This window comes from Syngnathus scovelli, chromosome 4 (assembly GCF_024217435.2).
Source record: "Syngnathus scovelli strain Florida chromosome 4, RoL_Ssco_1.2, whole genome shotgun sequence".
Lineage (NCBI taxonomy): Eukaryota > Metazoa > Chordata > Actinopteri > Syngnathiformes > Syngnathidae > Syngnathus > Syngnathus scovelli.
In genome coordinates, this window is record NC_090850.1 from 11,026,714 (window position 1) to 11,038,870 (window position 12,157).

The window sequence follows — 12,157 nt, forward strand, 5'->3', positions numbered from 1 at the left end:
ATATGGAGCTGCTGTGTGTACTGTAGAGGTTTCTTCCGGCCACTAGAGAGGACTGGGCAATTGTTGATGACATCTTATTGCGTCACCCTTTTCTGAGTCACAAAGAGCGAGCAAAAGCAGTAAGGTTAAGAAAGTGATGGATAGACTATCATTATTCACTTCTATATAATTATAACTCTATGGGGTTGCTTCATTTCATAGTATAATGCAGGGGTCACCAACAAGTTGCCGATTTTAAATTAGCACAACGAATGAGATCTGAATTCCAAACTCATAACAATTAATTTGTTGTGCTGTCGCTCAAGTCCAGAAAAGAAGTTAATTAATAACAAACTGAATCCATCTGACGCTTTTATGAGGCTCTGCAAGAATAAATTACCGAGCAGCGGCACAGTGGAAAGTGAACTTGACAAAGAAATGCAAATATTTGTATCTTTTAATATGCTGCACTCCCAGCATTGCCAAAGCATAGGGTTCTTATTTACTCAATAAGTCATCCAAGGCACCTCCTTCGATCCTTCGGGAATTACAGCGCCATGTCAATCTTGATGTCTTGGATGGAAGTTTTGGATGAAAGTATGATGCGGTCAGGAAGCATTTGGATGCCACATATTTTCAGGGTGTTTTCACACCTGGTCCATTTCAGCCCTCTAAACGAACTGAGAATCGATGACTCAGCATTTTTTGTGCATATGTGAACACGCCAACCGTATTTAGACCCCTTTAAAACGAACCTCCTGAGGTGGTCTCAGTACGGTTCGCTAAAAAGTCAAAAAGTCTGTGCATTGTGAACACAAAGCGCACTGGATTCACTTCGTCTTTTTGCACTGTATTGTAACCTCCTTGGCTTGCCGTAGATTGGTCACGTGACTGCAGGCGCAAAAACAAAACTGTAGAGAACAGAGAATCCAAAGTATGGCAGAAGCAAGTCGTGGTCGTGACCGTGGTTCTAATAGTAAACGTAGAGAAGCATGTGCCGTTCAAAGTTCTGCCACGGCACCTGGACGCACACACACGCACACACATGCACTGCCTTTAAAAAGATATATAGTCACATAGTCTATGTGCTCAACTTTGTAGAACAAGTCAGATGATGCAGACTTGCCATAATCCGCCGAGGAGAAGTAAATTTCATTTTAATCATTACAGTCATTTCAGGTGTCTGAATTATTCAATACAGATAGTGAATGAGAGAGAACAAGGGAAATTGTTTTATTTGACATAAATACTCTTGCACTCCTAACTAATTGTATTGCAGGATACATTAGTGAAGCCTGGTTCAGCACTCATCTCTCAAAACAATGAATTAGCAAAGCAGCCAAACATCTAATTTTTGTTTCAATTGAACTTCAGTGCTTTTAACACAACTGGTTTTGTATGCAGAGTCATATGATTTTGTCAAGTTGTTTTTGTTTTGTGTGTTGTCTTCCGACCATAGCGACTAAACAAAAACACTGCAAGGTGTCATTAAAAAACACATTGTTATCCTCCATTATTTGTTGACTAATATATTCCTGATTGCAAAAGTTTGTATGCACTTGGCTTTTTCAAATTTGTGTAAGGCAGTGTTGGAGGGTCAAACCAAATCATCTTTACGCACGAGAAGTGTTTGTGATAGAGTGACTCATTTTCTCAACTAATGTAACATAGCTGCATTATGAATGCTTCCACTGGATGTCTTTTGATCTGGGTCTGGTAAAATCCATGATAAAGGTAGATTGAAAAAAAAAAAATTAAACGTTCCAAATGCTAGAGACTGAGCATCTTGCAAAAACATTGAAGGGCCTTACAAAACTATTTGATGACTTGTTACGATAACATTTTCTCTTCACTTCAACCTTATACTATGTTGTTTTGGCTGCAAATTTAGGCCTGTCCAATCAGGGGTCGCCTCAGCAAGTCACTCGCATGATTTGTTTGGCACAGTTTTTATGACAGATGTTCTTCCTAACCCAATATGCACACATTTTAATCTAGGCTTGGGACTGACCATCTTGGCTGGGTTCTGGGTCACTGGTTGGGAATCAAACCCAGCATATTATCAGTGCTTCATTGCAACTGCATATACAAACATGGCCATCAGCCTTTGACAACTGCCTTTACATTCTTTGCAAGAGAAATTAGTCTTTCAAGTGCCAGAAGCACATTTCATTCAATCATTTATTCAGTCAACACTAGATTTTATGTCTCAGTAGCATTAATTAAGGTATTTTTACAAGTAGAATCATCATACAATTTTGCATATTAATTTGATACTCAAGGATGATCTAAAATTAGTATTTTAGGCCACAGGCACAGCTGCAGAATGTATTAAGCTTATTTTCCCCACAAGATCCATAGACATACAGTGTTTGAAGAGAATTTCAGTTCATGAGATTCCCTTGAGACACAAGGGATGGAACTAAAACAGACTTCAAACCCAAATCATGTTACATTGACACTTCTTAGTATGTTGAAACTAAGGAATGTTTTATTTGCCTTTTGTGGTGGCGATGCATATGCCACATCTGTAATTAAAAAGGACCATACAGAAAAAATAAATCATCTATTTTATAGAAAAAACACACTGGGTGCATGTCCTCACAATAATACTAACTGATTATACTGCAGATGTAATGCCTGTTACCTCTCCCTTCTTCTCAAAGGTCTGTATGACTCAGACTTATTGACTTTTTCAATGTCAGATGTTTCCCTTGAGAATTTAGTCAAATACTTCTGAAAGGCTAGAGCGTATTTTTGTAATGAACCAACAGCTGTCATCTCACAGCCAGCTAACTGAGCTTCCTTTCAACTTAAAGCGAATCCTGGATTATTGTTTGAGACGCATACAGTATAAAAGTCTTTCATGCTGCAAATAAAAGCTTAGGGCAGCAAACTGTAATGTACTTTACTCATGCTCTACACTAATTCCTTGCAATTTCAGTACACATTCTCCTTTATTATGATTACCTAAGCCGATTTGCTTGCTCATATGGTAAAAACTGTGTTGACATTATTCAGCTGGAACCAGAGAGTCTTAGTTACCTAAAATGAGGAAATACGGTAAACTAAGGCAGAAGAGGATAAAGATTATTCATATGACCATCTGGCTCGACAACTGTTTACACGGAACTTTCGTTGTCAGTTGTCGAAAGACATTACATAAACGCTAGTTGTTTACCTCAGTCACCGTAGCAGTCTGTTCTAATTTGCCATGCCACATAATAATTTTTCATGTCTTGTAAAAGTGCTCTCAAATGTGAAAAACCGAGACGTTAAATCCAAAATCGTAATTTGTAGCAGCACGTGTTCTGCCTTTCACGTCTAAAGCTGCTTTTGCAAAGTTGCTTTAAAAAGAAGAGTATTGATTGGAAAGAGACTTTAATCAAGCCTACATTCATTGCAGCAGCTGAGGTTCTACTTTTTTTTTTAAATTCTATTCATTTTTGTTTATACTCTATAGAAATCTGTTAATAGTCAGCACTGACCAGACTATCTCTGAAGGTATGCTGTAAGCTATTTTTGAGATGCACACATAAAAACACAATTAGTAATATGAGGTATGGCTGTTTACAATGGTGTTAAGATTGAAACATTGGTATAATTACTGCTTAAGAAAACAATTTAAATTGAATAAACTCTGCTCTCCCAAAAACAATTAAAGAAAAAAGACTATTAGACTGCACATCACGCTAGTTGATGAAAAAAAGTTTACTCACACAGACCCTCCAAATGTAGGCCTACTGCAAGTAACACAATAAGTTGATGCTCAAAAAGTTTATCTAAGTCCTTCTAAAAAAGCTGTAACCTCATTTCGGCTCTTGGCCATACTTCAAAGCCACGATTTAAGATTTTATCAAAAGCTTTGTTTTTTGTTTTTTTTACTTAGCTGGAGCTCTAAGTGGAGATATTTTTTGCTTGAAGAGCAGATTATAATATTCGAGCATAAACAATTTCTTGAGGCTAGCATGTAGGATGAACTTTTGCCTGTATAAAGTTAATCACATACTGTATCCTAATTTTTTTTTTACTGTATTTGCTTGTGGATATTCTCTGTTATTCATTCAGGTTATTTCTTTCTCAAGGCATTGAATAGGGCTTGTCACAATTACCCCAAAGTTTCTATTTTTTAGAACAGCAAACTGTGTGTGCGCCGCGCAGGTAGTAAACAGTAGGAGCGCAAAGGACCAACTCGCTATTTTTTATCAGAAAAAACATTAACGGACCTATCATGGTTACAACAAAACACTGCCGCTTTGGTGTCTGCCGGAGATGTTTTGTTTGTCCTAGAAAACGCTTTGCAGCTCATCTGAGAAGGCTTTGTCAGTTCATGCAACTAGACGTGGTTATTGTGTTTCTTTTTTTTATGATAATGATTAATGATAACAGATGGATGGATGGATGGATGGATGGATGGATGGATGGATGGATGGATGGATACTAGATTTAAAGAGCACAATTTTTGTTTGTTTGACTTAGAAGCAGTTCTCCAGATACATTTGGACAAAAAACAACTTTACAGGACAACACTTCAATAACAGATAAGCGTAGAGAAGACATTTCATCTTTGACTCGCAAGTTGATTGAACAATGTTATTTTAATTTTTTCTTTATGCTATAAAGGAAATCTAACAAGAGGGTTTGAATCTTTCCACAGTGCTTCAGAGTCAGAGCTCCGAAAATAGATCTGTATAAATGTATTGCTGGATTCTGTAATGTAATTCCGCAGCTTACGCACTCATTCTTATTTGCTAGGAAATCCTTGGCTCTGCGTTGACTGACAAATTAAGAACTTAAATTATGGCCTTTCGGTCTTTGTTGTCTTTCCAGCTTTTTCTCCAGGGTTGTAGCCAGATCCTCAAGTTTACAAATATGATTAGGACTGGGAAAAGCAACATGTTTGTTGGATACAATTCAGAAATACTTGGCTTGAGGGTTGAGAGTGGAAAAGAGGCTCATAGGTGTTTCCACCAATGTATTTGGGCTTGTTTTTTTACAACAGAGGTTTCCCATGTTGTCAAATGAAACACATACTTATAAGAAATTGAACTCATGACAACATTACATTATTGTGTTTTCATGGAACAAGAAATGCTTGGAGTCACAGGCTGCATGATATAGTAGCAAAATGTGTGTAAATTTATATAAAACATATATATTGATATAGATATATAGATATAGATATTATAGCTTTTTGTTGTTAAGCGCTCCTGTATTACATTGATATACAGTCTGGTATGATTGTCGAGTTGACCACTCCACAATGATGTTTACAACATGATGTCAACTAGTCGCTTATCAAGTATTTTTATCCTGCTCAAGGAGGAAACAAGGGGCTTGCAACAACAGTCATTGAAACCTTAAAGACCCAGTACGTAAAATAAAGTCAGAGACTGTAATGAAAATGTCAATGACATCATTCATTGACTTTCTTTACAATAGTGTCGACGGGAGTTGTAATAAAATGCTTACTAGTAAGTTACTACACAAACACTTCTTAACTGCTGCTTTGGGACACCCAAATGATCCACAAGGCATTGTTTGAACTGCTGCTATGAGGAGATTGAATAGACTTATCAACGCATACACCAACCAACTAATAACAGTTGCAATAGGAGCTCTTGCACAGTGACCAAAATGTATTATCGTATACAACTCAAATGTCATAGCTGAAAGTTCCATAACTAAAATAAAACTGTAATATCCAACCTCAGACAAATTACCAAATGGCCTGGGTTGTCACACACTAAATACTTCCCCCCCTGCAATGCCATTGAAATACAATTTACCAAACAAAGCATATTTGCTTGCCAAAGACCCAAATTAATTGCTATTCATTTGTAATTATGTTTCAGCATTGTCTTAGTTTGTGTTGTATTTCTTCGTTCTTCAATTGAATGCGCACTTACCTCTTCAGCATGAGCATCACAAAGCTTATTCCCAGACAAAAGTTTGTTCTTCAAGCTCTTGTTCTGAAAAAGGATGAGAGAAGAGATGATGAAATTGCTGTCTGGTAGTTTATGTACCTTTACATGTTTGTTCAGTTTATGACTCAGTGAGCCTCGCTTTCTCAGGCTGGGTCAGAACTCTGACATTGAGTGCTTTGATGCCTTTCAATGTCAGAATAGATTTAGTGGCCTCTCTCTGAATATAACAGCTTGCATACAGGATACAAAAGCAGCTGGAACACTGCTACAAAAATGTCGAGAAGAGTAATACATGTAAATTCAGACTTTTGAAATTCAAAAGGGCTTAATTGGGAAGATTTGATTGAAAAACAAGGATTTCAAAGGCTGGGTCTACGCAATATTTCTAGTGACATGACTTTAATCGTTTTCCTCCCCTCAAGTAACCCTTGAAAAACATGGGTGATTAAAGAAAGAGTAAATTACAAACAGTAAAAAAAATCCTCTCAAATCACATCGTAAAAAACAACAATGCAATTGCAGACATGGCAACATAAAATCAAGAAGCATACCTTCCGAGGACTACCACCCCACACACACCTCTACGTAATGTATATATACTTTTATTATGATGAGCAATTTAGGGTAATGATCCAAAATGCAATTTTCCTGCTTGTCTCACTTCTGAAAAGATCATTGCATTAGCTCATGCGTCAACAAATAAAACGGCCTCAGTAAACACAGAGAGTCAAGCTGAGTCAATACTAACAAAACTTGGTGGATGTTTTTGGACTTCTGTGCTCCTCATGGAATGTGCATAAGGAACATCATGGTCAAGCACAAGCGTGTCAATAAGTGCACTTGGCACCAGAACACCTTTGGCAGCAGTTCAAAGATTGACTTTGTGGTTTTGTCATCAGACATGCAGCCACAGGTCTTGGACATTTAGGTGAAGATAGAGCATGACGCACCAACTGGCATTGGCGTTTTGACCGCATGTACTGAGAATGTTTATAGAAAACACACGAAAAAAGACATTCTGCATTTACAAGGATTATTATGTTCAATTTTAATTAGTTTGTTGTGTCAGGAAATGTTTGCTGGCAATATATCTCCTGATCTTTGGGAAAGAAGAGGTTCTGCAACTAGAGGTTATGGCATAACCTAATGTGTCAGGCTTTCTACCAAATAAGTGAATCTCTAAATCATTCCCTACTTTACCTCAAATTTGTCAAAAACTCGAGACACTGTTAAGTTGTGTTTAACATTCAAGTAAAGCTTACAAAAGCAACCGGGGTAATGAGCTGGCACTGCAACACTTTTGTGATCCAGTGAGGCAAAAAGTGGACAAGTATCAATTCCAGACAGTTGCACCTCCTCTCGCTCCTACATAGGGAGCACCATATGAGGACATGTACAACTGGCAGCTGTCAAAAAATGTGATGTAGTTAGGCCCCTGGACATACTCTGAGTGAAAATGAGATCCTCTAGAGCCTGTCTGTCACTGCGCATTATGCAAAATTCAATACTCTGAGCTGCAAATGTCCAAACGTGTTAGTCCCGGAGCAGTGTAAATATGTGGACCGAGAAGTGAAGGAATATTTTCATATTTATATGTTGTTCTTTCCACTTGGGCCAATACAATAGTACACTACATGCATAGAACCTACGACACAATTTGCCCTTCTGTTTTAAGAGTTTTAACCCAGAATATAACATCATTCTGCAACTCGTGTCTTATTTTTCCTCCCTTTATGTGATCCATCCATCCATCCATCCATCCATCCATCCATCCATCCATCCATCCATCCATCCATCCATCCATCCATCTTTCTCTTGTCTCCTGCTTATCCTCAGTCGGGTCACGGGTGCAAGAAAAACTATCCCAGTCTACTTCGGGTGAGAGGCAGGCTACAACCTGAATGGGTCTCCAGCCAATAACAGGGCACATATAGAGACCATACATTCACATTAACACCTATGGACTGTTATGTTAGACAGTTAATCTAACATCCATTTTTTGGAAATGTAGAAGGAACGCACAGTACCCGTGTAAAAAAAATAAAAAAATAAAATGGGTACAAGCATATAAAACCTCTGAACGGTGAGGCGGTCATGCTTGCCAGTTGTCCATCGTGTCACATTATGTCAATTATGATTGGTTGCTCATTCTTTATTCATAAAGATTTCTTCACAGGAAGCAATCCTCATCCCACTTCCATCACACCTTAATTAAGACGTAAAGATGAAGTATAAAAATATTTGCTTTGGTGTCCAAAGTAGAATGTATTGAACCTGTCCTCTCCCAAAAAAGCTGTCCATTACACAAGTACACAAGAGCTTGTCATTTAAGTTGACAAGGTCTTCAAACTGATTTTTACAAAGTCACTTCATTCATGAATAATTAATGGTATGTTGAGTCGATAAATAAAAGGTTATTTGACTGATGAGACAGCATCATTCTTTTTAATATCTTGGTCAAGGTCTTTGACAATCCATTAAAGAACTGAGGAATTAAACTTGCAACCTTTATGCAGTCAGGAAAGAAATAACTGATCTAATCTATTATATAAACATTAAATCCTAATTTCAAAATTGAAGCTGTAGCACTATTTTAGCGCAGTAACAACCTAAAAAATACATTACATTTTGTGAAGAATATATTTCAGTTCACAACATAAAATGTGCTGCATTCTCTCACCAAACATATTTTGAGCTAGTATGAAATGGGAAGATTTCAAGTGTTGTATTTGTCTTCATTTTAATGTTATGGGATGTCAGAGAGAGATAACAACAATAAAAAGTAGAATAATAGCAACAGCTAGAGTGCAAAAACAACACAGCATCACTGGCTTTGGTGGCTTAGTCCTCTGTAGTCTCCACAGTTTTGGGGCAATCGCAATGCAGCATATATATTGAAAATATATAAAGGTCTACATGTATACTATACACATATATACATGTACATACCTAAATGTAACACTGAAAGCACAATCCCCCCCCCGCCACACACACACACAAATGCAATAGGTTCTAGGCGTCTTGCTGTGTGCCGTGCTTTCGTGAAAATACCGAAGGACCAACAATAATATCACGTTTTATTCACCCTAAGTCCTTTCTTGCAAAAATCATGATGTTTTAGGGACCAGTCGTCTCATGCAAGTAAGTCAGCCAGCCCCCATCCTACACCATCTACTTCTGGGCCAATGAGCTGGGTTGACAGCCAGTGGGGCAAGTTTTCATTTGTCTCCCCTTCTTGTTTGTGTAGCCTCCTCTTCCTTGCTCAGTGGTGAGTGTTTGTGGCATGCTGCCGCTTGGATTTTCCAAAAGCATAGAGTTGACTGAGAAAGCCAGTGACCTTAGTGTTAAGAAAATTAAAGCATTTCATCTTGTGGAGGCAACAGTTCATTCAATGGATGTGACACATTGACACTTTCCCAAACATAAAAAACCTCCGCACACAACCTTCACACATTGCACCAAGTAAATGTTGATTATCACAAGCTAACGCTGCTTTAACGTTAATCTGTGCTTCACCAAAGCTCTTTGCATCTGTTTTTACTTAGCGTGAAGCCACCACTGGCAAATTTAACCATATCCCTCCTCCACAAACACTTAAAGTAAGCACCCATAGAGATCCTTTCGCATAATCACCAGTGAAGGCGGCATTTCATCATGAAACTGCCGTATTACACTTTTCGATGCATGTAACAGTTTGCTGCATGACATTACCAAACACACATAACCCACACAACCATGTTGACAACTTTGAATATGCACTCGTTATCAGAAATTACGGCGTCGATGTATGGAACGTCTTCCAGCCTCGCTGGTCATATCATTGGCAAACAAACACCGTGTGCGGGTTCACATTTTCTGAAATGGAAATCCAAGTAAAGGTTTTCGTGGTTGTTGAATTGGAAGTTGAAAAGTTATTCGGTGGTCAGGCACTCTAGAGACCCAACTGAATTATTTATATTTTATACATATCTGGGTTGGTGGATGGAAGGATGGATTAAATTTGTATGTATATTGCAATTTTGTAAAAGTTGTCTTTTTGGCCAATATGACTTTTGAGTTATTGATTCCTACAGGGTGCGATGAATCCTTTTTATTGCTTGTTTTCACAGATTATACACTCTTAAAAATGCTGGGTTACAATCAATCTAGTTTGGGTTAGAAATTGGACATATTTTTAATACAAAACAACCCAACCAATTGGTTAACCTTAATCTTAAATTGGATCAAATTGGCTCTGTCCAGTTTTCAACCCAGCACTTTAAAGGGTGTATGTTGATTTTAGTGACACAATTAAGTAAGTTCGACATAAAATTAATGGATGGATTTGCAAAATCCTTTATGGAGTCCAGCCTATTAGACAATGAAATGATGGAACTAAAATATGCATATTATATGCAAATTACAAACACAGAAACATCCATTTGTCTTATCGGTCTATAAAAAAGCACTTGGGTGGTGGAATTGCAGATTTAATACAATCAGCCCCCTGGCATGCTGAGCTCATATGTCATCATATTAGTCTTAGCCACTGCGCCACAACTTGGTCAGTCAGCTTTGAGGATTGACTACCACCTCAGATTTCATTACAGACAAGCTCTGGCAGAAATATTTTACTTCTTGCTTAAAATAACACACACTCTCTAGTCTGCACAACTTCTGATCGTAAAGCCTCTGCTATTACACATTTTTCATAACTTCAGGCAGAGCGTAAACGATGACAAAAAATAAATGTCGGCTATTACCTTCAGAGACAGCATTGTTAATACTCCATGTCACTGAAAAATTGTACTTCATCAATATTGAAAAGCAACTAGCGTATTTTCTGGACTATAAGTCGCTCCGGAGTACAAGTCGCACCAGCCATAAAATGCATGATAAAGAAAAAAATACATATATAAGTCGCACCGGAGTACAAGTCACATTTTTGGGGTGGGACTTTATTCGACAAAATCCAACACCAAGAACAGACATGAATAGGCAACAACAGGCTAAACGATACGGTATGCTAACGTCACATAAATAAACGAGGAACTGAGAATGTGGCTGACATAACATATTAACAGTTACTCAAATAACTATAACATAAATAACAATTTTAACGAACCATCCGTGTCACTCCAAATCATTAAATCCATCAAAATTGTCGTCCTCTGTGTTAATTTCTCAGAAGAAAGCCATTTTTTCCTATTCATTTTTTAGATAAGATAATTTCCTGCTGGCTTGCCATTTCAGTAAGAAACTAATGGAATCAGTTGTTAAACACACAATGACAACGCATTTTCATCAGTATTTTGTCACCCCAGAAAACTGGACGGCTCAAATTTTGCCCATTTCCACGATTTAATTAATATAAAATAAAATATTTAGGCTCGAAACATAATTTGCAAGTATTGGAGTGAGTTGGCAAATTGTCCATTTAAATTCTCTGTAAGACTGATGAAAAGCAGTACGATACAAGTTTGCATGCAAGTCATTCTTCTTTGACCGTATTTTACCGTAGTTTGCGCACCATGAGGAGCTTCAGGTTAAAAGGCGCAGACTCAATTGTGGGGGCTATTCTGTACTTAATCCACACAAAGGCATGCATGTGCTTCGCATTATTGGGCGAAGCGCATGCATGCCATGACTTACGATAAACGGTAAAAAATAAAATAAAATCACGAGCATGACAGTGAGTTTGGTTGTACTTTATTCTACTATTTAACCACTTACTGTACTGTACTCGTATTATTGTTATTTAAAATTCATACGCAAAGTTTTCATCTTCTGGATCTGAATAAAGTAGTTGGGCTAGTTTGCCATTAAACATGCCAAGTTGTCATTGTCGGACTCAAACTTCAAATTGAAATGTCATTTTACGTAATTTTCGGACTATAACTCGCGTTTTTTTCATAGTTTGGGTGGGGGGGGGGCGACTTATACTCAGGAGCGACTTATATATGTTTTTTTCACAAATTTTTACTTGATCATTAACATCACTTAGAAGTATAGTTGACCACTTCACATGTTATTTTTAGTATAGTTGATCACTTCACATGCTTTTCTATCTTTATCTTGAACATATTCAAAACATAAAAAATAGAGAAAAAATCAAATAAAGCAATTAACACTTTAAAGCGCCATATCCAAGTCCACTGTCTGCTGTATGCACATGAGCTCTCGTTCTCCTCCGTGGATCGAAGTCGGGGGCCGACGCTCGGCCGGGTGGCTGCCCGCGGACAGTGCATGGGGCTCGGACATGGCTTTTACGC

General features: G+C 37.7%; 1 protein-coding gene across 3 annotated transcripts in view; it reads right to left on the reverse strand.

Moving 5' to 3' along the window:
- luzp2 (leucine zipper protein 2) overlaps nt 1-12,157 on the reverse strand; it is a 99,412-nt gene that overhangs the window by 16,858 nt on the left and 70,397 nt on the right. For all 3 annotated transcript variants that reach the window (XM_049718845.2, XM_049718844.2, XM_049718843.2), the window contains exon 6: nt 5,889-5,951. In XM_049718845.2, the coding sequence (XP_049574802.1) occupies nt 5,889-5,951 (63 nt within the window). The remainder of the gene's footprint in view (nt 1-5,888; nt 5,952-12,157) is intronic.